The sequence below is a fragment of the Hemicordylus capensis genome, chromosome 11 (assembly GCF_027244095.1).
Source record: "Hemicordylus capensis ecotype Gifberg chromosome 11, rHemCap1.1.pri, whole genome shotgun sequence".
Taxonomy (NCBI): Eukaryota; Metazoa; Chordata; class Lepidosauria; order Squamata; family Cordylidae; genus Hemicordylus; species Hemicordylus capensis.
Genome location: NC_069667.1, coordinates 14363096 through 14387264, shown reverse-complemented (window position 1 = coordinate 14387264; position 24169 = coordinate 14363096). Strand labels below are relative to the sequence as shown.

The following is a 24169-nucleotide window of genomic DNA, read 5'->3' as shown; positions in this document are numbered from 1 at the left end:
GGAAGCAACTCTCTTTGGTGGCCGCTGCTCTCTCTTTCCCCCTCCTGCCCAAGAACCACGTGGCCTGCAGCTCTACCTGACAGGTGGCCAGCCTGCAGGCAGCGCAGCCCTTGGGCAGGGTGGAAGCGAGAGAGAGGAACAACCTGAGCTGCCAGGAAGCAGAGGCAGCCGCACCTCCCTTGGCACCCCCCACTGGCTTGTTAGGACAGGCTGCGACTGGTAATGGGGAGGTTCATTGTCCTGGTGCTTTGAGAGGGGTGGCAGAACAATCTGCAGAGGGGCCCTCTGTGTTTCCTTGCTACTCAGATGAGGCAAAGCAGAAGGCCGGCCACGAGAAGGACCCCATGGCTCACTTGGAGGCGGTTTATCAAGAAATGCTCCACCCAGAGGTGCAAGGCTTCTGCCAGCCAGCCTCCCACAGCACGCCGGGCCCCTCTTCCTCTGTGGCCCCCAGCACCCCCACAGCAGACCAGAGCCCACCCCAGCCCCCTCCTTCAGGATCTCTGACGGTGACGGAGCCAGTGGGGTTTATCCCGGAAGAGGAGATTCAAAGGAACCGTCTCTCGGAGGGGGAAATCCGCCAGCTCCCCAGGTTTTCTTCCTATCACCCAGGACAGCCAAGTGAGGCAAGTCTCTTCCTCCCTCATAGCTGGGCCTGAGTTCAGCAGCTGAGCAGCTTGTGGTGTTCAAGAACGGTCCTTTGTCAGCCCTTAGGAACATAGGAAACTGCCATATACTGAGTCAGACCATTGGTCTATCTAGCTCAGTATTGTCTTCACAGACAGGCAGCCGCTTCTCCAAGGTTTCAGGCAGGAGTCTCTTTCATCCCTATCTTGGAGATGCTGCCAGGGAGGGAACTTGAAGCCTTCTGCATGCAACAAGCAGGCAGGTTCTCTCCCCATCCCCTGAGGGGAATATCTTACAGCAGTCCTCACATGTGGTCTCCCATTCAAATGCAAACCAGGGCAGACCGTGCTTAGCAGAGGGGACAATTGATACTTGCTACCACAAGGCCAGCTCTCCTGACCTTTCTTCCTGCCTCCACATCATGCTCTCTGTTGGCCTAGCTGACCAGCACCTGGCATTGTGCAAGAGTTGCTGCCTGCAGGCCCATTGGTCTAGGGCCAGGCAGATGGGGTGGGCTGACAGGGTTCCCCTGCCCACCCCCCACCCCCCAAAAAAACCAAACAAACGTTGAGCAACTTTTCTAAAACAAAAAAAAAAAAGCCCAGCCCGGGTCTCCTCCCGCTGAGGATCACTCTCCAGGGTCCCAGGTGGAGAGGACCTACTGCAGGCCTCATGCCTAAGCCATGAGCCCTCCCCGCCTTGCCTGGCAGTGACCCAGCAGAGCGTTGCACACTTGTGGGTGGTGATCGTGCACACGCAGCAGGATTTTGTGGAGCGTGTGCTCTCTGGAGAAGTTGTGAACAAGCCCTGCTAGATTCACTGGCTTTGAAAGGGGTCTAGGCAGAGCTGTGGAGAAGTCAGTGGCGAGTAGCCATGGTGATGCCACAAAAACCAGGGGGGGGGAAACAAAAAACATCAAGCTACAATACCTATTACACAGGGGTTCTCAGGCCCGGGGCCCCTGATGTTGTCAGACTACAACTCCCATAATCTCCAGCCACAATGGCTGAAGGCTTGTGTGGGTGAGGATTATGGGAGTAGCAGTCCGGGATCTGGGGACCCGAGTCTGAGAACCTCTGCTAGAACACATTTAAAACTTCATATGAAAATAGGCAATAATAAAAGTCCCTTGAGCCGCACCATATAAAATGAACTATAACACAGGCCCAAAGGTTGTAGTTATAACAGAAATTCATAAAACCTTTGCCACACAAATGACCCATGTAATAATCACACAAATCTGCATATCCACTTCCCTTGAGGCTTGAAACAAAGCAGCCTCAGAGGCGTATGGTGTGAGGCTTTCTGTCAGCCTGGTTATGCCTTGAAGCCTCTGGACTTGGAAGGCGACGAGATTTTCATCAAAGAAACACAGCAACTCTGGGTCCTCTCATGCAGATACCTTGAAGCATTCACTGCCGAAAGGAGATGAGGAGAGTTTCTTGTGTCATCGACGAGGACCTTATCTAATTAAAAAAAGCTTTACATTTTGAAATGGGTTACCGTTAAGGATATGCAGATTTATATCATTACTGGCTTTGAGTACCCAGCGTTGCTCGGGTATAGAAACTTAGAGATTATTCATTCTTTCTTTCTTTCTTTCTATACCACCCTTCCAAAAATGGCCCAGGGCGGTTTACACAGAGAAATAATAAATAAATAAGTTGGATCCTTGTCCCCAAAGGGCTCACAATCTAAAAAGCAGCATCAGATAGATACCAGCAACAGGCACTGGAGAGGTACTGTGCTGAGGGTGGAGAGGGCCAGTTACTCTCCCCCTGCTAAATAAAGAGAATCACCATGTTAAAAGGTGCCTCTTTGCCAAATTAGTAGGGTTAACAGCTCTCCTTCAGCCATAACCCAAACCTGCTGTATATCTGTCTGTCTGTGCAGGGTGGTTGTCAGGGTTCCCGGGTGCCTTGTGTTCCTCATAGGGTCATAGGAAGTCACTTTGCAAAGTTTGGTCCCGATAGCTCAAAGGGTGTGGAAATGTATAGGGAACCGACAGACATTCAGTTTTAGATAGATAGATAGATAGTTATTTTGAGTTATTTGTGTGGCAATGTTTTTTTTTTAAATCAACTTCTATTACTTTTACATTATTTGTGCCTATATTATAGTTCATTTTATATGATGCAACTTGTATTGTTGCCCATAATCATAAGTGGTGTTAAATGTGTTGTGTTGTTGCTTTGGTGGAGCTTTCTGTTTTTAGTTGTGTTGTCGACTTGCAGATCTTGGTGCACGCTGTTTTGACTTACTGATCATAGTGGCCGGGTGGAATCTCTTGTGTACAGAGGAAGTCTGCATTGGAGTCCTTGATGGGGTATACTCAAGAGGGAGTTATGGGCTTCTGGGCCCTGCTGGTGGGATCCCTAGAGGTATTGGTCCTGCTTTGGTCCGACCCACCAGCCCTGCTCTTCAGCCTGGCGTGGAGCAGGCCAGCTGCATGCTCGGTGCGGTCAGGCACACCGGCCACTCTTGCCGTGAATATCCCAAGTGCCTGACTGTGTTCTTTGGTGCGGATTAGGTGCTGTACTTGAAGAACCTCAGCCCTCGTGTGACGGTGAAGGACCTGGTGTCCTTGTTTGCCAGGTACCAGGAAGAAGATGGCCCCCAGGTCCAGTTCCGGTTGCTGAGCGGGCGCATGAGAGGGCAGGCCTTCCTCACCTTCCCCAGTGAGTCCCTCCTCCTGCCCCTTGATGCCGTTTTGCAAAAGAGGCCTGGCTTTCCTGTGTTGGTGGGCAGAGCTGCCTGTCCAAACTCCTCCCTTGCTGCTTCTGCCCCCTTTCTTGCTGACTCTCTGAACTGGAGAGGGAGGGGGACCCAGGCAGCCCCGGGAGGCACTTGTGCCTCTCACGCTCTTCATGGGGGAGGGTGGGAACAAATGTGCGGAATCTCTCTCCCTCTCCCCTCTCTCTCTCTCTCTCTCTCTCTCTCTCTCTCTCTCTCTCTCTCTCTCTCTCTCTCTCTCTCTCTCTCACACACACACACACACACACACACACACACACACACACACACACACACACACCCTCTTGCAAGAGTGTGATGTGTGCTGAGCCAGCCTCGCTCTCCTCTGGCCTCAGGTGTCTCTGCAGCACAGGCAGCCCTGGAGCTGGTAAATGGGTTCTGCCTGCTGGGGAAGCCGCTCGTCATCGAGTTCGGGAGGAAGAAGACGCAGGCGGCCGGCTCTCCCTCGGAGCCCGCGCCAACTCCTGGGAGCCCCAGTGCGCTCTAGAGGGCCAGCGGCCGGTGGGCTCGTGTGGGCTTATGGGCTGGCTCCCCAGAGCGTGTAGCAGCCGGAAGCAAGGAGATTCCAGGAAGGCCAAGTCGGTGTTCCCCAAAAGAGACAGAGGCAGCAGGAAGCGACGGGTGACTGTGTTTGCACACCAGCACTGGTGTTCTCCGCGACCCCTAGTGCCATGAACGAGCAGCCCGAACCTGGAGCAACCATGGGCAGTGAGGCTGGAGAGGGGCAGGATGATGCCCTATGTCTTGGGGGAGGGCAGGCAGGGTGACTCTCGGGCAGGGCAGGGGAAGTCGCTCCCGAGTTCTGCAGGGATTCTCATGTGAAGAAATCAGGGAGGCAGGTTTCGTTTCCAAGGCCCGCTTCTCTTTGCTGCGCGGTCCAAAGCCTTGGAGCCGGTCCAGGCCGCCCTGGCTCTTGGCTGCTGGTCCTGCTCAGGCTGATGCAGAGAAATCCATTAGATTTGCTCAGGGGCCCCAGCCTTCTCTCCCTCTGCCTGGAGGAGGTAGTTCCCTGGCCGCTGTGGGTTTTGCTTTTTCAAATACTGCTTGGTCTTTTTGCAGTGTCTTCTAAAACGAAGAACAGACATCCCGCCCCCTCCTGCAAATTGGCTGTGTATGTCCTTGTCTAAGTGACCACAGCAGAAATCTCTCTGCAGCCCCCCTGGTGGGCTTTGCCGTGCGGTGACGTCGCTGGATGGGGCAGCTGAGTGACCCACCGGCCACTTGGCTGTGCTGTCCAGAGTGCATCCTGCTCCCTCGCCCCTGCTGGCTCTCCTTGTTCTGAGGGGGTCGTTTTCATGCTGCCGCAAGGACAACCTTTGCCAAAAGACCTCATTATTTACATGCACAATGGTGGCATCTCTCCCTGAGCGTGGAGTGTGTGTACAGCATCCTTGTTTTAAGTGGAACACGTCAGCAGTCTAAAAATAACTCCTTACTCTAGTGGGTCACAAGACACAAGAGAGAGAAATGTTCAAAGCTGGAAGCAACTCTGCTACACTTTCCCCCGCTTGTGGAAGTAAAATCCACAAGCTTGGCGTAGTTATGGGTCAGTAACTGTGGCCGGTGAACTGTCTCTCCCCAGCCCACCCACATGCCGTTGAAACGGCTCAGGCAGAGACAGGTGGCTGTGCTGGCGCTCACCTGCACGGAGGCACCTGCACCTTGGGTGGGTGGGGGACGCTCTCCTGGCTTTGTGGTTTGGCCTCTGCTGGAGAATTGTTCTGGAGTGGCTGAAATAGAAGACTTCCCCACTTTTCCACAGTCTCCTGAAAAGCTCTTTATGTCATGGGAGGAATGTTCTAGAGGAATTGCCAGGTATTAGGAACATAGGAAGCTGCCATATACTGAGTCAGCCCTTTGGTCCATCTCGCTCAGTATTGTCTACACAGACTGGCAGCGGCTTCTCCAAGGTTGCAGGCAGGCATCTCTCTCAGCCCTATCTTGGAGATGCTGCCAGGGAGGGAACATGGAAGATGCTCTTCCCAGAGCAGCTCCATCCCCTGAGGGGAATCTCTGACAGTGCTCACACACCAAGTCTCCCATTCATATGCGACCAGGGCTGCAGCCCACTGAGAGGATGAGGTGCCCTCTGCACCCACTCAGCCGGGCACTGTCCCCAGATGGATCAGGCCTCCTGCTGACAGAAAGCAGAGTTCAGCTAACTGAAGAGCGGCGGGATCTCCTTACTTACTATCCAGGTTCGGAGGAGCCCCCGGAAGGATTGATGGGCAAGTCCCACTGCAAGCGATGCCCCAGGGATGGTGTCCAGATGCCCTTCAGCCCTGCCCTTTCATCGGAACACAAGCAGCAGCCCTATATCCAGTCAGACGCTTGGTGCCTCCCGCTCAGTGCTGCCTCCTGGCAGAGTTACAGGCAGGCGTCTTTCCCAGCCCTACCTGGAGATGCTGCCAGGGATGGAACCTGGGTCCTTCCACATGCAAAGCCGAGGCTCCACTCCATCCCCAAAGGCAGTATCCAGGGATCTCCCCCGCAGGCACTGACCATGCCAAGACCTGCTGTAACATCTGCCCTTAGACCAGGGCTGCTCAACTTCGGCCCTCCTGCACATGTTGGCCTACAACTCCCATAATCCCTGGCTATTGGCCACCGTGGCTGGGGATGATGGCAGTTGTAGTCCAAAAACAGCGGGGGGCCCAAAGTTGAGCCGGCCGGCCTTAGACCATGCTCCCAGGACCGATTTGGAGACGGGCCCTCAGCCCTCTGCTTTGCATGCTGAAAGTCGGAGGTTCTGTCCTTGGTACCATCTCCAGGTAGGGCAGGGAAAGCTCCCTCTCTGGAACCCTGTGGAAAGCAGATGCCAGCTGGCATAGGCCAGTGGTTCCCAACCAGGGTCCCTCCAGATGTTGCTGAACTGCCACTCCCAGCATCTCCAGCCACACTAAATTACAGCTGGGGTATATGGGAGTTGTGGTTCAGTGACATCTGGAGGGACCCCGGTTGGGAGCCACTTGTGTAGGCAGTGCTGAGCGAGATGGTTTTGCACTGGGCAACTCCGTGTGTGCCATCGGCTCATGCCTTTCTCCCCGTCTGCAGTGCCAGTCTCTTCTGGAAGGCTGCTTCCTTGCCTCGTGTTCTCTGCTGAGCAGGAGCCCTGGATTTCCTCGAAGGGGAGAAGGCCTGGGGGAGGGGTGTTGCTGGCCCAGCCCTCTCCCCCCCTTCCTGGGTGAGGGCCACGTGAGGCTCAGCCGCTGGGAGCTGGTCCGCGCCTCCCTCTGCCCTGCTCCATCCTGGGCCCCTGCCTTGGCCAGCAGTTTCCCGGGGGTGGTGAGGAGCACTTAGCAGCAAATCTGATTGAAGCAGTTGGCGGGCAGTTCCGCCACTTTCCTTTTTTAACTGCAACCATTAAACTTTCTTCTTAGCCTGGGAGAGGGAACAGGCAGTGCTCTGATTAAGGGATTGCAGGGTTGTCTGGTTTAATTACAGCTCCGGCCTGTGACTCTGGTATCCTCTGCTGAACCCTCGCTGGAGTTTCAGGGCAGTGTGTGTAGAGAGCGGGTCGGAGTGAAGGCGTTTCCATCTGAGCAGTTTGCTCCTCGCACCTGCGTCTTTTTGCCGGAGTCCGCCGGGCACCTTGCTTAGCCAAGGCAAGGTGGCTTTTGAAACGGGGCTGTGGAGCATCGGAGGCTGCCGGATACGGAGTCAGGTCTTTCTTTCTGGAAGCCGGAGGGTGGCAGATGTTTCGTCCTGTAAATGGAACCGAGTGAGCACAGCACCATGGCCCAAGCAGCCTGCCTGGTCAGGATTTGTGCCGTATGCAGGAAGTAGTTAGATTAATGTAAAGCTAAAGTGTGCCCTCGAGTTGGTGTTGACTCCTGGCGCCCACAGAGCCCTGTGGCTGTCTTTGGTAGAATACAGGAGGGGTTGACCGTTGCCTCCTCCCGCGCAGTGTGAGATGATGCCTTTCAGCACCTTCCTAGATCGCTGCTGCCCGATAGAGGTGTTTCCCATAGTCTGGCAGAAACATACCAGCAGGGATTCGAACCAGCAACTTCTTGCTTGCTAATCAAGTCATTTCCCCACTGTGCCATTACGTGGCTTCTAGATTAATGTAGCCTGAGCCAAATGGGCTGTTTCTCCCTCCCTCACCTGGCAGGCCGTGGATGTGGAAGGGGGTTCTTGTCCGCGTTCTGTGCAGCTGTCTTAGAAGGGTTTGCCCACCCTGATCTCCGGCTGGTGCTGCCTTGCCCTCTCCCTCGCTGCCCTTTCTCTCCTTGCTGGATCCCTGTCCAACAACCCCTCACCTCTTCGCCACCGTTCATGTGCAGCTGTGCACACCTCAGTCATCTCCATGGTGTGTGCAGCCAGCAAATAAATTGCTTTGTGATTCTGAATGAAAAGAGCCATTCAGAAAACATATACCTTGGTGGTTTCTGCCCCAAGACAGCCCTTGTGACCTCAGTGCAAGGAAGCAGGAAGCTATGCAGCCAAAGTCACTTCTCTAGACTGGCTTAGCCGTGAAAGACACTTGATTGATAACCTGTGGCTGCTGGAAAGGCGTGTACTCTGAAGAGGCTTCTCTCTTATCTGCCAGGGACCCAATGACATTTCCTTTGTTCCTCTGGGAGACTGTAGTATCTGAATGTTTCCGCTGGGTGTCATGCTTTGCCTGTCTTTGCTGCAAGGGATTTTGGGCAGCAGGCTTAAATGCAGGAGAGGGATATCCTAGTCCTAGATAGAAACTTAAAGCAAAAAGGAAAGGTTGCGCCATCCAGTCGGTGTTGACTCTTGGCGACCACAGAGCCCTGTGGTTGTCTTGGGTAGAAGACAGGAGGGGTTGACCATTGCCTCCTCCCGCGCAGTGTGAGATGATGCCTTTCAGCACCGTCCTATATCGTTGCTGCCCAATATTGGAGTTTGCCAAACTCTGGGGAACACACCAGCAGGGATTCGAACCAACAGCCTCCTGCTCTCTAGGCAGGTTGCTTCCCCACTGCTCCATGAGGTGGCTTAGATAGAAACTTAACCAACCCCCCAAACCAGATACAAAAATATTTTTTTTTAACTGCAGATATAAATCAGGCTAAGCTCCAATACGCAGGAAGAACACCCTGATCACGTATAGAGTTCTCTGTGATGTATCTTGTGGACTTCAGGGTAAATCTGGTCAATATGTGAACGCACACCCATCCTCCCATGGGTGAAGCAAAGCAGAGTTGCTGCCTGGAGAAGATCCAGGTGGGGAGAAGGAGTGAGATAACCCTCACGCGTGCTTTAACAAGCAGTGGCATTTGCTAAGGCAGCCACTGGCAGCCACCCACTGGCCCACAGCTTGCTGGCTTGTTGAGTCAGTGGGGCTCCGGGGGCAGAAAGGCTTCCGCTTCTGTGCATTCTTGGTGAGCATTGTTGCACATGGGCTGAGAAACTGCCAGGGCTGCAGCAGAGCTCAGGGTCTCGGAGGCTTCTGCTGGGCTGGAGGGAGAGAGGCGGATGCTGAGTCCTCCAAAATACGGGATCATGGTCGCCAGCAGTGTGCTGCCTCTGGCATTGGTGTCCCATTCTTGGGTGGGCGGCTGTTCTGTGATGAAAGACCCTCAGCCTTCCCTTGCTTGTTGGCAACGTTGACAAGGGGCAGGCAGGTTCTCCCCATGAGGCACCCCACCGCTGGCTACACAAGTCTACACAACTTCGATGGAAAGAAGACAATAGTTCTGGTACAGGAGCAGCTCCTCCTCACCAGCCAGTGGGCCACCAAAGAAGCCGGCGCAAGTTTTTCCTCTCTCCCCATTCCACCCAAGAGCCACGCCGTCTGCCACATTGGCCATTCATCAGGTAGATCAAACGGCCAGCCTGCAGTTAACTATGGAGCTCCACCTGATGAATGGCCAGCCTGCAGGCAGCATGGGAGCAAACCACCTCCCATGCGTGCCCCCCCCCCCAGCTCTTTAGGATGACCAGCCTGACCCAAAAGAAGAAAAGTGGGAGAGTGCAGCCCGGACTTCTTGCTGAGAAAACTCCTGACATGGGAGGAGATAAGAACCTCTTTGTCAAGGGAAAACTGCACAAATATAGAAAGAAAACTTCTCTCCAGCAGGTATCTTGATAAGGGGCTGAAGATAAGGGCCTGCTACTGCCTGTGGTGACGTGAAGCATCACTGATGCCCTAATCAGTCATGAGCTGCTAATTTCCCGGGTGCAGAGGGCTTTCCTGATAATGGGTTTCGGCATCAAAGCAAGCCTGTTTACCCAGGGAGGCGGAGGTTTGCCCTTCCGGTGCCTGGGAGCAAGGAAGGCGGCCCTCTCCATGGGCACACCCGGTGCCCCTTGGAGCTGCGTTGTCTTTAGGACCTCATGGCAGTGCTTGAGCCGTTCTCTTTGGCCAGCAGGGCCTCTTTTGCAGCTGCCCCAGCCAGAGCTCAGGGACACTCCGAAGAAGGGGCGGGGTTTAGCCTGCCAGCCTCTCACAATGGCAGCCTGCAGCTTCTCTTGGAGCATCCGCTGGGCCTGGACTCCACCCCCAGAGCCTCCAGCCTGGACTAGGGTGAAACTGCTTGGGGAAAGAGCAGGGAAACCGGCACAGAAGCGACTGGGAGGACTCTCGGTTTAGCAGCCACCATGGGCCAAGCATTGCCGGACCGTGTTGCCGGCTCTCTGCACCTTTCCGTTCCTCCCCTCCAGCCATCCCCCTTTCTGGGTCACGTCCTCTTCCCTTGCCCACCTCGCTGACCACGGTGTCTTGATTCTTCTGCTGGCTTTGGCACAGCTGCTCCTTGGCTCCGGCTTCTGTGTGGCCAGCAGGACCATTCTGGGGCTTGGCCCGGGCAGTTGCCCCGTGTGGGCAGCAGACCAAAACCAGCCCTCATCTCCCAGGACCTGTTCTCAGGTAAGTGTGCAGTGCAGGAAGACGCTCACTTGCGCCAGTGCCAGACAGCTCCTCTGTGGGGGAGAGGGGCTTGATCCCTGGGTCTGGCATTGTGGAGGGTTTTTTTTTTTTTTTGCCAGGACAAGGAAATAGTGGAGGCTGCTTCCTAGAGATGTTGGAGGTGTGACAGGCCTGTAGCCAGCCTCAAAGTCTGGGCGGGGGCGAGGGGGAGGTTATATGGCCTTTCAAAAACAACTAGCTTTACCCGCACAGAGCATCGGCATGCTAGTACTGAGACGGTGACGATAGCTCCTTCCTTGGGTCCACCTTCCCTGCAAATGCCAGGTTAGGTTGTTTTGGGGTCTCGGAATGGGCAAAAACGGCCCAACCTAGTTTTTGGGAGGACAGTTGGCCCAAGTAAGGAGCTCTCTCCCATCTCCCCCCAGATGGTGGAGACAATGAGAGCTCCTTCCTCAGGCCTGCCTTCCTCCCAAATGTAGTTTTGTCATCCCCCCCCCCCCCGGAATTTCAGGTTTCACCCGGATTCTAAGCATCTGACCCCGATTGTGTAGCCCAACCAGATTTGCCTGGATTTCAGCTTTTTTTTTTTTTTTTAATGAGCTAAGCTCTAGCCCTTGTAGAAGTGGAGTTATGGAGCAAAACGTACCGTCACTCTTCTGCGGAAAGATCATTTCCACGCCAATTTACATAATATGCAAATTAGGCACCCCAAGTTGGAAAGCCAGCATAGGGCAACCCTACCCAAATGCCAGGTCGGGCCATTTTGGGGGGATTGGGGAGGCAGGCGGCCCATTGGAGGAGCCCTCACCGCTGTCCCCGCCCACCCTCGGCTTTAAAAGGCCATGACCTGAGCCCCAGATTCCTCCACGCAGATCTGGAGTGGCTCCCAACTGGAGCTCCAGCGTCGCCCCTATCTGGAGTGGCAGCTTCTGACTGGGCTTGACAGCAGTAGAGACGAAATCAAATTGGACCACTGGTTTGCAGGGGGAAGGAGAGAAGTGTGGGGGGGGGAGAGAGCAGCATTTGCAGGTCCACAGGGCTGGCTGCTGGCAAGGCTGATGCTGGAATCGCAGCAGCCGTGAACCTCCTGCTCCCCTTGCTTGCACTAATCTAAATCACTTTATGGCTGGAAACGGATTTCAACTTCAGCACGGAGCTTGCAGGTTCCCGAAACAGGTCCTTAGCGAGCTGCAGAAGAGGCGTGTGGGGCGGGGCGAGGAGGCACTGCAGGCCCCAGGCTGCGTGTCTGTCTGTCCTTGCAGCAGCGCTGCGCTGGACTCAGCCTGGCCTGCGGGCTGCCTGCCATTCCTGGCTGGTGCCAGGCGCCTGTTGCAGCCTCCCATCCCTGCCGCATCTGCTTCCTGTACGGCACACTGCTCGGCATTGCCAGCCGTGTGCTGGCATGAGCGATGGCCTCCCAGCCTGGCCAAAATACTCTTCCCTGGCAATGCTTTCAGCAGCGGCCAGATCCACGAGCGGGGGAGGGCTTGATCCTGTTGCTGTGGTGCTGCTGCAGTGGGGATGGGAAGGGAGGAGAACTGCTCTTGGGGGAGCAAGCATGAATTGCCCCCTTTGCTAAGTAGGGTTCATCCTGGTTTGCATTTGGGTGGGAGACAGCATGTGAGCACTGCTGTCAGATATTTCCCTTAGTGGGTGGGAAGAGCGTCTCCACGCTTGCATCTTCAAGTTAGAGCAGAGAGAAACTCCTGCCTGCAACCTTGGAGAAGCTGCTGCTAGTCTTTGTAGAAGACAGTCTAGAGCTAGACCGGTGGTCTGACTCGGTGGAAGGCAGCTTCCTAGGTTCCCAAGCTGATGTTTGCTCCCAAGGTTTTTGTGTCATCCGCTGGAGTCCCCCAGGTGACAGACGCAGAGGTGTATCTAGGGAAAATAGCGCCTAGGGCAAGCACTGAAATTGCACCCCCGGTCCAAACATCTGACACCCATCTTTCAGAAAACTTTACCATAATATCAGCTGAAAAATACAAATCAAGCTCGTTAATCTTTTAATATTTCAAGAACTATTTAGCAGTGGATGTAGCCAGACCAAAAAATTGCTGGAAAACTACACATTTCAGTATGCTGGGGCTCATGAAATACACAAGTACTATGTGGAGGTGTACTTGGAAAACTAAACAGAAGTGTCTGTCTAATTCTCTACTATGTATTGTAGCATCACCATTACATAAGTTTTAAAAATAAATGGAGAATTTGACTTTTCCCAGATACTCTGTAAATAATTAAAGGATATGCAGAGTAAACTGTGTCACTGCTTGGAATATGTTCTAGTATTTCAGAAAGACAGTTAAAATGAGAGAAAGAGAGCAAGAAACTCCCAGTGGGCCTTAATACTAAGGATTTCACACGGATTCAAAGACAAACTCACCATTAATAGTCAATATTATTAAGACATCACATTTAACTCACTTCTCACAAGAAGCAAAGTAAGAGCAAATGAATACAATCCTAGCTCATAAGCTTCAGCTCAGTATTCACAAGCCCTGATTCTCTGTACATAGTGCCAATCTGAATTTGTGTACAGTGACATAAATTTTTTTTTTTACCTGTAGCCCCTTTGGGTTCCTCCCCCCCCCCCCCGCTGGCCTTTAGGGCCTTGCAGGGACCATTTTAGCATGTGCGGTGGTTTTAATACCGCACATTTTAGCATGTGCGGTATTAAATATATATATATATATTTAAAATGGCCGCTGAAAACAAAATTGCTGCCATGCATGCTCAAATGGCCTCTGCAAGGCCTGGCATGGCCTAGGACCTTACAGAGGCCATATGAGCATGTGCGGTGGCCATTTTGTTTTTTGTGGCCATTTTTTGAAAATTTTTAATCTAAAAAAATGGCGCCCCCCCTTCAAGTGGCGCGCGGGGCATGTGCCCTGCTTGCCCAACCATAGATACGCCCCTGGCTGTGATGGCTCAATGGGGCCCCCGTGTCCAGGGCAGCTGACCGCGGGACTGGCTGATGGGGCGGCTGTCACCTTCATGGGAATTGGCTGGGATCCTGTGGTCAGCGGGTGCTGGGGACAGGATGCGGGCTGGGTGTCCAGCTGCCGTGCGCTCGGCCTCCTTCAGCAAGGCAAGCCTCCGATCATAGGAACATAGGAAGCTGCCATATACTGAGTCAGAACATTGGTCTATCTAGCTCAGTATTGTCTTCACAGACTGGCAGCGGTTTCTCCAAGGTTGCAGGCAGGAGCCCTATCTTGGAGATGCTGCCAGGGAGGGAACTAGAAACTCTGCTCTTCCCAGAGCAGCTCCATCCCCTGAGGAGAATATCTTCCAGTGCTCACACTTCTAGTCTCCCTTTCATATGCAACCACGGCAGACCCTGCTTAGCTATGGGGACAAGTCATGCTTGCTACCACAAGACCAGCTCTCCTCTCATTGTTCTCTGTCTGTGGCAAAAGGGATGGCCATGAATCGGTCTGCTCCGCCTCAGTCCTGGGAAGCCATTTAGGCAGCAACGGCTCCCTTCTTGTCAGGAATGGACCGAACTCAGGGATGTGCTTGGCCATTAACCAGCCTGCCGCCACCACCAATGCTCTGCCTGCAGCCCAGGCCTTGGCCATGAAGTGCCATTCAGCTCCCCCCCCCCGCCCACTTCTTGGCCCTTGGGGCACTGTAGTCACACTGACAGTCAGCAGAAGCCACAAAGCTCTCCTTGGGTGGGACTTTCAAAGGGACAGCCAGCTCCTCAGGGCCTATACAAGGTTGTTGTGAGGATAAAAATAAGCATGTACACTGCTCTGAGCTCCTCCGAGGGAAAGTGGGATATAAATGTAACTAATAATAAATAATGATGATGATGATGATAATAATAATAATAAATATACCAGAGGACCAGCCTCTCTCTAGGCTCCCTGGCCCACTGTGCTGACCCTGGGCATTCAGCCCCACTCTTAAGGCCTATCAGATTCCCTCCTTGCCTCAATTTTCTGCCTCCTGTGCAAAGATTTGAACAGCCTTGTGTCTTGTGGGCTGTTTCCGGAACCAGCTCATAACAACAGCCCTGCTGGATCAGGGCCAAGGCCCATCTAGTCCAGCATCCTGTTTCACACAGTGGCCCACCATTTGCTACTTTCCAGTCCTCCAGTACAGAGGATAAGTGATATATTTTTGCAAGGAGGTTGACAATTTCACATTTGAGTTCTTTAAGAACTCGTGGGTGGATGCGTCTGGCTCTGGCAATTTGCTAGTTTTAAATTACCCCCCGCCCCCCGACAGTTTAGAACATCATCTCTTGTCACCTCTATATGACTCAGTTCTTTAGCCTCCATCCCCGAGAAGCCTGGTTCAGGAACAGATATATGCTCAGTATCCTCTGCCGTGAAGACAGAAGAAAATAAATCATTTAGCTTCTCTGCAGCCTCCATATCCTCCTTAATAATCCCTTTCACTCCCTCATTGTCTAACAGTCCAACTGCCTCCCTAGCAGGTTTCCTGCTTCTAATGTAATTTAAACAATTTTTTATTACTCCCCTTGATGCTTTTAGCTAAATGTTCCCCAAACTCTCTTTTCGCCACCCTTATTGTCACCTTGCATTTCTTTTGCCAGAGTTTATGCACCTTTCTGTTCTTTTCATTTAGACAGGCCTTCCAATTTTGGAAGGAAGTCTTCTTCCCTTTTATGGCTTCCTTGACGTTACCTGTTAGCCATGCTGGCATCCTCCCGGTCTTGGTGGTACCTTTCCTCCTTTTTGGTATATAGTCTAACTGGGCTTATAGTATTGTGGTTTTAAGTAAATTCCATGCATTCTGGAATGAAGTGATTCTCCTGATTTCCCCTTTCAGTTTTCTTTTCACCAAACTCCTCCTTTTGGAGAAGTTTCCTCTTCTGAAATTCAGTGTCTGTGTTAGAGACTTCCTAGGTGATTTTCTCCCTGCATGTATGCTGAATTAGATCGCACTATGGTCACTGTTCCCTAAGGGGTCGATGACACTGACATCACACACCAGGTCCTGGGTGCCACTCAGGGTTAAGTCCAAGGTCGCCTTTTCTCTGGTTGGTTCCAAGACCAACTGTTCCAGGGCACAGTCATTCAGTGTATCTAGAAACTTGATTTCTTTGTCCTGACCTGACTGTGAATTTACCCAGTCTATGTGTGGGTAATTGAAGTCACCCATAATTACAGCCCTGCCTCTCCTTGACGCCTCCCTGGGTTTCCTCCTGCAACTCCCAGCCACTGTCAGTGTTTTGATCCAGAGGGCGATAGCATGTCCCCAGTAGCACGTTCCCTTTCAGGCCTTGTATTGTCACCCACAGGGTTTCTGTGGAGGACTCCAGTCTACCTAGGGTTTCCAGCTTGTTAGATTCTATCCCTTCTTTAACATACAGTGCTACTCCATTTCCAAGGCGCCCCTCCCTGTTCATTCTATAGAGTGTATATCCAAGGATAACAGTGTCCCATGGGTTCTCACTGTTCCACCATGTTTCTATTATGCGCACCTATCTATTTTTTTCGTTAACAACCAAGCACTTCAGCTCGCCCATCTTGGCTCGGAGGCATAAGCACCTATACGTTGAATCTCTTACCTGGTGTATGCTATCTTTCTTTTGGCTCTTTGATCACACCAGGCAGGCAAGTCACTGTACAGTGCGGTCTACACAGACCCATTTCTTTTTACCTCTGATGATTGAATCACCCACTACAGGAGGCCCCTACCTCCTGGAGGAGTATCCCCTGTGCGAGAGGATATGGGCTCCTCAACCACGGAAGGGATCCCTTCTAAAGGAGCATTTCCCTCTTCCTCAGACTGATGTCCACCTTCCCTGAGACCTTCATTCTCCCTGACAGGAGAGAAGCTATCAGCCTTGGAGTGGGATGCCTCTACCATGTCCCTGAAGGTCTCGTCTGCATGCCTCTCTGTCTCTCTGAGCTTCTCCAGATCTGCCACCTTGGTCTCGAGGGAACAAACTTGTTCCCTGAGAGCCAGAAGCTGCTTGCATGGAGCACACACCCATGACTTCTGCCCATGGAGCAAATAGTCATACCTGCAACACTCTGTGAAATAATCTGGGAAGTGCCCCCTCCCCTGATGGCTTCCTATCTTCATAACTGGTTTTGTTGGCTGTTTACAGTATTTAGAGATCGTTTATTAGAAAATTAGGTCTTAGCTATATTATCAGCTATTTAACTGTTCAAACTTCCTTTATCAAGAATATGAAGTAGGGAGTAGTTCTTACTTTATCTTCCCACAGGGCTCCTTGTGATCAAGGGGAATCATTTCGGGTTCCCCCACACATTTCCCCACTAAACTCCACACAAAACTCCAATGCCCTGTTTGCTATCCCTGTTCGCTAAGTTCTCAGGCCTTCACCTCTTCTATAGAGAGTATGCTTCAAGCTGAGACACAGGAATGTGGCCCCTCCCACCAGGTGTGACTCACTACAGCCCTAGCTGATTCCTCCCTCCCGCCCCAGGCAGAGAGAAACAACAGCTGCATGCCACAGAGCCCCCAAAGCAAGCCTTGGCAAATGCTAGCCCTGGCAAGAAACAAACACAGACACACACAATAGGACTTCTCCCTTGAAGAGAAACCAAAATCCCTCAAAATCTCCCCTCCTCCTGTTTGTTTGCAGGAAAAGTGCTTGTTGTTGTTTTGTATAGAAAAGCTTGCTTAGCTTACCTCCCTGAATCTGCTCTTCTCAGAGTAGGCTTCAAACACAGCCAACTGGGGTCCAAAGCACCCCCCCCCATGCTTTCCAGATCCTCTGCCATTTCATAGAGGAACATGGAGACACCCTTATAGCACCCTGATTCCTTGCACATTGGCTTCCTCCCCCAGCGGCACCACTGGCTGTGTTTGTGTCATGTGCCAGAGGCAGCCTCTGTACCAATTTCCAAGCTGCTTGTTTGCTTTTGTTGAAGACACAGGAGAAAACAGAATGGCTTTAAAAGAGGCTGTCCCTGGTTCGCAGTGGGTGAACTGGTAACATGTGTTAGTATTTACAACTATGGCATTTAGTTAGTTTCGTAGATCCATCCATGCGCACTGGAGAGGAGAAGCGCTCTTGTCTTCCCACTCTGAGATGTGATTTCTAGTGTTCCTGTGGAGGAGCTGAGCTCCGAAGAGCACCCATGCTAGGAAATGTTCAAAGGTGGCACCAAGAGGGCCATACCGGGGAGAGCGACCCCCCTGGGGCAGGGGCCAGAGAAAATCCCGGGGAAGGTGGGAGCATGGAGACAACTGGGGATTCCCCCAGGAAGGCTCTGCCTTTCTCATTCCTCGGAGCAGAGTTATTTATTTCTTTTTTATTTCATGGGAAATGCTTGATAGTCCAGGGATGCTGGGAGTAGCTTGCAGTGACCATGAAAGCGAGAGCTCTCCAGATGGCTACAACAGAAGCAGTCTTCAACCTCTCCTGGCCCCATCCTGGACACCTCCACCTGGGAGACATTCATCGCTCCTGCCTTCCTTTCCTCACAGCCCAGAATGAGGTCAGGGGACCTGCAGTGGGGGAGAGATGTGGGACACTCCCCCTCCTTTCCAGCACTACCGGACTGAATGGGGAGATGTGCGATCCCAGAAACGCAAGCACCTCCTGAGCAAGCAGCCCCCTATTCCTGCCCCCACCCTGGCAATTCCTGCGATTACAGCCGGTCTTGAATTCTGCAAAAGCACCATAATGACTCCCTTGGAGGCCCCTAACTAGGCCACCCAGGGCTCCCCCCCCCACCCCTGCCTCATCATGTGTATCCTGCCTTATGCTCCCTCATTTGTCCTGTGGCTGCTTTACCCCTCCAAGACAGTCCTGCCTTTGGGACCCCTTTGACGAAGCCTACAGTCAGAAAGGTGTCTTGTGGATCAGGCAGCCTAAGCACACTGAAGGGTCCCTTCCCTCGGCCCACCTCCTTCCAGGGCTGTTGACTGTGGACTGGTGCCACCTGCCAAGGCCAGAGTGTTCTGGCACCTGCCCGCCCACCCGCAAGGGCAGCAGCTCTTCAAAGCAGCAAGATCAAAGGGAGCACTGCCTGCCAGGACATGTCCTGGCCCTTTGAAGTCTGCGACTGTGGCAGCATTCTCCACCCCCCCCCCACCCCCCCGGGCTCGCGTGGGCACAGGGCCCTTGGCCTGGCAAAAGTGGGGGCAGCTGGGCAACTCCGAGGAGGCATCCTCTGGCCAACGACCCAGCCTAGCTGGCTTCTGCTGCATCCCCTGGTCTCGCTCACCACCCGTATTTCTTCCTGGACCCCAGCTTCAAACACCAGCCCTGCCCCGCTCTCCCCCACCCCACTCCCGTCACTGAGTTCCAACAAGCTTCCCCCAAAGCCACCCACACCCCACCCAGCCAGCTCGACTCCTCTCCCCTTGCCTGGTCTTCCTTGTGTTCCATGTCGCCCACCCAGAGTCTTGTGGCAGGGACACGCGTGTGCGAGAGTCTGCAGCCAGAGGCTCCTGGCGGAGACCCTGGCTATCCCCTTGTCTGTCCTGTGCTGAGCGCCAGCAGCTTGGTGACCTGGCGAGGCTGACGGCCGGCCGGTCATGCTGCTTGGTCCCTCCAAGACGCAGGGAAATCGCTTTCCTGACAGGCGTGCCACTCTGAAAGGTTTGCAGCTGCTGCCGGTGGTGTGCCAGAAATGTCCCACATGGCCCTCTGGGCCCGGTCCGGGAGAAGTGTGGAGCTTTCAGGATGGCCAGTTGAGCCCCGGGAAGAAGAGCGAGGGCTGCCGGGTGGCTGCTTACCTCTTCAGTCGGAGGGCCCCCCAAGGAGGAAGAGGTGGCTGTGTGTGGGGCCCACGGGTAGCTCTGCCCGCAGAGGCCGGCTGCTGCTACACGTAGCCTGTCAGGTTGTAAGAATTGAACTCACTCTTGGCCTTTGGGGAGGTGGCAGGCAGTGGGGTGTTCCTGGCTGGAGCCGGTCGGTAATAGCCGGCGCTGTGGGGTTCCCGGGGCGGGCAGGAGGCGCAGAGAATGAAGCCCCCAATGAGGGAGAGCAGGGAGGCGAGGATGCCCAGGTACAAGGCTTCCCCCAGCTCAAACTTCATGCTCTCGGGGACGAGGGGGTTGTAGAAGTCCTGGAGCACCACGTGGATGTTCCACACGATGGGGATGAAGCAGAGGAGCCCCCCCAGGGCAAAGGCCACTCCTCCCAGCACGGCCAACTTGTCCTTGCTGGGGGAGCCCTGAGAGAAGATGGTGCACCTCATCCCCACCACGCAGATGATGGAGGCCAGCAAGGAGACGGCGATGGAGGAGGCCATCATGGCCTGGGCCGCTTGGACGTCGGCTGGCAGGTTGAGGAGGGAGCTGTAGATGTCGCACTGGGTGATGCCCGTGCTGTGAGTGGCGCACTCCATCCAGAGGCCTTTGGAGAAGCTGACCGCGGTGATGATGCTGGAGCCAATGTAGGAGCTGGTCCTCCAGCTGGGTAGGAGCATGGCTATCAGGGCCCCCAGCAAGCCCAGCAGCCCCAGGACATAGCCCAGGAGCTGGAGACCCACAGAGACCATCCTCTGGCCGGAGTCTTGCTCTCTCCAGCTGCCCAGGTTCCTGCCAGTGGCTGGCTGGCTGCTGCTCCTCCTCCTCCCTGCGGTCTAACCTCTTTCTTCTCCACAGGCACAGCCACGGCTCACTCCCTGCCGGTAGCCTGTCCCTCCCAGGTCCTTGTACTTCTGTGGGTTGGAGTGAGGGGGAGAAAAGGTTATCTAGGCGACTGGTGTGTGTGGGGAGAAGCCATCCCAGATTAATTATTGACCAACAACCTCTGAGAAATGCCAGCTGCCTTTTGCCCCCAGTTTATCAGCAAAAATTACATTTGGAACAGTAAGAAGAAGGCCCCACCAATAAGAGGGCAAGGGTTAAAAAGAAGAGCCCCCTCGGGTTCTTCTAACAAGAAGCCATGCAGAGAAGGCGGGAGAAAGGAAAGGGGGTGGGACGAGGGACGCTGTTGGCCCATTTGCGCTGGGTCCAAACTGCTGGGACAGCTTCTGAGAGCAGTCGGGGAGTGGGGCGTGCCCTTTCCAAATGGCCCCTAGCCGCAGAAATGGGGGGCTTGTTCTCCCCAGTTTCTTGGACCCATGCCCCCAGTTCAGGGGTGTAGCTATAACTGGATGGATGGGTTCGATTAGAACCTGCTCCCCCCCCCCCCGCTGCACCCCTCCCTATTTTCTTCATTATCTCCCTTCCTCCGAGGGGCCGCCAGGGAGAGGAGTGAACTCGGGCCCCTCTCTCCTCGCCATGCCCCTGCTGCCCCAGTTCCTCCTCCTCCTCACCCAACCCACCCTCCAGCACCCCTCTCCATCCAAGCTCTGCTTCCAGGCCATTCTGCGATTATAGACCGAATTCTGAAAGGGGACCGAAGTTTGTGTGACATCCTGGGACACACAGAGACTGTTGTACGGGATCTAAAGAAGACATGGATGTCTCCTGCCGAGTCAGAGCCTCGGTCCATTGACACTGACTGGCAGTGCCTCTGCGGAGTCTTGGGCAGAAAAGGGTCTTCCCCAGCCCTGCTGGAGCTAGCTAAGAGCCTCTTCTCTCCCAGGAATGTGTCTAATGCCCTTCTCAGGCCACCTTGGCTAGTGGCTATGACCACCTCTTGTGGCCCTGTCTCTTCTCCTTTCCAGCCAGATTCCTTGATTGGCTCCAAACTGATCTCTGGCTGTCAGAAGGGGGGGGGGAGGAGGAGGAGGAGGAGAGGAGGAGGAGGAGGAGGAGGAAGAAGAAGAAAGCCTGGATCTATTTCTGTGGAGGCTGAAACAGCCCCCCCCCCCCGGCGAACAGCCTCCCACCACCAGCTTTTGGGAAGGGTCAGCTCAGGGCACACAGTGCAGCCGGGGGGAGCAGCACCTTGGAGGAGGCACAGAAGGTGTGGCCCTTGAGAGACTTACCTCGGCAGCCTTGCAGCAGCTCCTGGGACGAGTGGAGGAGCCTTGGCCAGCCATCCAGGTGGGGACGAGGGAGCCAGCCCAGGGCGAGGAGGTCTGGGCCCCAGGGATCAGGGCTTTCCGATTGTTCGCTGCAGCTTTGCCAAATCCATCTGCAAATCGTCGCTTGGGTCAGAAGCTTATTCCAGATCAGAATTAAACCCTTTAAGGGCTAGAAAAGATTGAGGAGCCACCGGCCCGCCCTCCCTCCCCGCTCTCAAGTGCTTTTTAGCTGCAGTAGTGGATCCCGCCAGGCTGGCTGGGTGGGAAGGGGGAGGCAGGCTGAGGATGGAATGGCCATTCTGGGTGTTCGGTTTTTGCCCTGGAGGACACCTGGAGCGGCTGGTTCCACCTGGCCACCTTTGGGTGAATAGAAGTGCATGAACAGGCCCCAATCCAGCAGAGGCAGCTCTTTTGATATTCATCCAGCCAGCAAAGGGGCAAGGTTGCAGCGTGAAAGGGCCTTGTGTGAGCAGCACAATGAAGAGGGTGTGAGTGCAGCCCAGAGAGACCATGGGGCATCATCCAAACATCGATGCTTGGCAATGAATAGCACCTGGGTCCCCAAGGACAGAGTCACCAGATCTGTCGGTCTCGCAATAACTGTAGTCATAACCACGAGATGGAAGCTCCCTATACAGAGGCAGCATATGCCAGAGTACTAGGCAGAGGGGAACATAGGAAGCTGCCATATACTGAGTCAGACCATTGGTCTATCTTGCTCAGTATTGTCTTCACAGACTGGCAGCGGCTTCTCCAAGGTTGCAGGCAGGAGTCTCTCTCAGCCCTATCTGGAGATGCTGCCAGGGAGGGAACTTGGAACCTTCTGCATGCAAGCAGGCAGATGCTCTTCCTAGTGTGGCCCTGATCCCCAAAGGGGAATATCTTATAGTGCTTGCATGTGTAATCTCCCATCCAAATTATTATTATTATTTCTTGTTTACACAGTCAGACAGGTGTTATTGACTGGTTTGTTTTATGCAGACATCGAGTCCTTCCCAAGGACCTGAGATGGCTGAATTTTATTGGCAATTGTTATAGATATCATCGCAGAATATAGGCTGATCCCAGTAAAGCTGCTTTTTTTAATTGGCTGATGGTGATTTCTGTGGCCCCTATGGTGTTGAGGTGCTCTTCAAGGTGTTTTGGAACTGCACGCAGGGCGCCAATGACCACTGGGATTATTTGGGTCTTTTTCTGCCACAGCCTTTCAATTTCAGTTTGTAGATCTTTGTATTTGGTGATTTTTTTCTGTTTCTTTTTCTTCTATTCTGCTATCCCCTGGTATTGCTATGTCGATTATTTTGACTTGTTTTTCTTTCTTCTCGACTACAGTTATATCTGGAGTATTGTTGTTATTATTTTACATTTATATCCCGCTCTTCCTCCAAGGTGCCCAGAGCGGTGTACTGCATACTTGAGTTTCTCTTTCACAACAACCCTGTGAAGTAGGTTAGGCTGAGAGAGAAGTGACTGGCCCAGAGTCACCCAGCAAGTCTCATGGCTGAATGGGGATTTGAACTCAGGTCTCCCCGGTCCTAGTCCAGCACTCTAACCACTACACCACGCTGGCTCTCCAGTGCAAAGCAGAGCAGAACCTACTTAGCAAAGGGGACAATTCACGCTTACTACCACAAGACCACCTCTCCTCTCAGGCAAAGACCAAAGTGGAGAAGAGACCAAAGACACTGAACGGCTTCAGCCCCTGGAAAGGTGACAGGAAGCAAGTGGGCCGATGCTCCTATCGTCGCCCAAGCCACGCTTAGAGCAGCTGGTGGGGTTCTGCAGGACCAGCAACCCCCTGCTCAATGCTCTGGCAGCATCTAAGGCCTCTAGCAAACAGTCCCACTCAAGTGATCAGCGGTCGTGAGAGCAGATGCCGTCGCCTATATGATCAGCCTTCCAACCTTTTGCCATAAAGGGCACACCTGGGCTTCTCCTGCACTAGGAAAGGGTTTGGCTGCTCTCTGGCACTGCCAGTCCAGCTTTTCTTCTGTGGATTCTTTCAGTTCGGTGGATTTGGGCAAAGCGAGTGTGCAGCCATGGAAGGTGGATGTATCTCTTGACAAAGCAGCAGTGATGGGGAATCCGTCTCTAGCAAGTCCGGCACAGGGCTAAGTGGCCCCAGGAGTTCTGCTCAGCGCTTGGATCCTGCACCATATACAGCTTGGGGGGAGGAGCCGGTGTGGGAAAAGCACCATCATGACCCGCTGACAGTTTGTGCTGTGCCCTTGGGATGGAAAGGTCAGAGTGGAGGAAGCAGCAGCAGGTGCCAACCAAGGAGGGGGAATCAACCATTTGTGGGGCGAGTGGGGGGGGGGAGGAATGTACTCTTCTGGCCTCTTCTTCCAAAGGCTTCTCTCTTGCCTTCGTAGCAGTTGCTGCTCATGAGATACAAATGCAAGAAAGGGGTCAGGCAGACGTGACGAGGAGGAGGCAGGAGGATCCCGAGACACCAAGAGCAGCCTCAAGAAGACCCCAGCCACAATGACTGTTGTTGGGTTGCCCCACACTCCCCCTCCCCCCGCCACCGCAGAGGTTGCAGATTGGAAGGCGGCATCTTTTGAGACCTGCCTAGGAGGCATTCCCTAGGAGGCATTCCCAAAGACCTGCCTAGGAGGCATTCCCGGGAAGCAGGAGCCAGTTCTCTCCAGGTGGGTGGCCAAGGCCTCGGATGTCTTGAGCAGCGGCGGTGCCTCTGCTGCTCCAACCCTTTCCGAACAGGGCGGCCTCTGAGCATGCGCATCCAGAGTGCAACCCCCCTGGGTGTCCTTTTTCTTCAGAGGGCCACCAGCACTGCGGGTGCTGCTTTGCACCCACTGCCTCTGCTCTGCTCCTCAGCGCAGCCACAATCTTCTCTCTCCTGCACACAACGGGCAGCAGCAGCAGCACCAAGTTGTGGCTCATGTTGCCTGCCGAGCTGGGAAGGGAAGCGAGGCCTGGCGGGGTGGAGCCTCTCTCTTTCCAGCCAGCCTGTCTCTGTGCACCCCTCAGATGGCCAGCGGGGGTTGTTATTCCAGGTTTCTTCTCCCAAATGAGAGACAAATGGTGGAAGCAACAGTCTGCA

The 24169-nt window shown here is 53.9% G+C and overlaps 2 protein-coding genes across 4 annotated transcripts in view; one reads left to right on the top strand and one right to left on the bottom strand.

Annotated features, from left to right (window-relative positions):
• The window catches only part of RBM41 (RNA binding motif protein 41), a 39005-nt gene that overhangs the window by 4482 nt on the left and 10354 nt on the right, over nucleotides 1-24169 (top strand). For 2 of the 3 annotated variants that reach the window (XM_053273968.1, XM_053273966.1), the window contains exons 5-6: nucleotides 307-626; nucleotides 3158-3305. In XM_053273968.1, coding sequence (XP_053129943.1) covers nucleotides 307-626; nucleotides 3158-3305 — 468 coding nt within the window. Of the gene's footprint in view, nucleotides 1-306; nucleotides 627-3157; nucleotides 3306-3716; nucleotides 4002-24169 lie in introns of those variants that run through there. The other variant, XM_053273969.1, reaches the window with a different exon arrangement.
• On the bottom strand, nucleotides 17462-19840 carry CLDN2 (claudin 2). The gene has a single exon (XM_053273970.1). The coding sequence runs from the start codon at nucleotides 19684-19686 to the stop codon at nucleotides 19006-19008; it is 681 nt and encodes a 226-aa protein (XP_053129945.1). The 5' UTR covers nucleotides 19687-19840; the 3' UTR covers nucleotides 17462-19005.

Bases quoted from the DNA above. Each gene is read 5' to 3' on its own strand.
- CLDN2 (XM_053273970.1), bottom strand. From the start codon at position 19,686: ATGGTCTCTGTGGGTCTCCAGCTCCTGGGCTATGTCCTGGGGCTGCTG.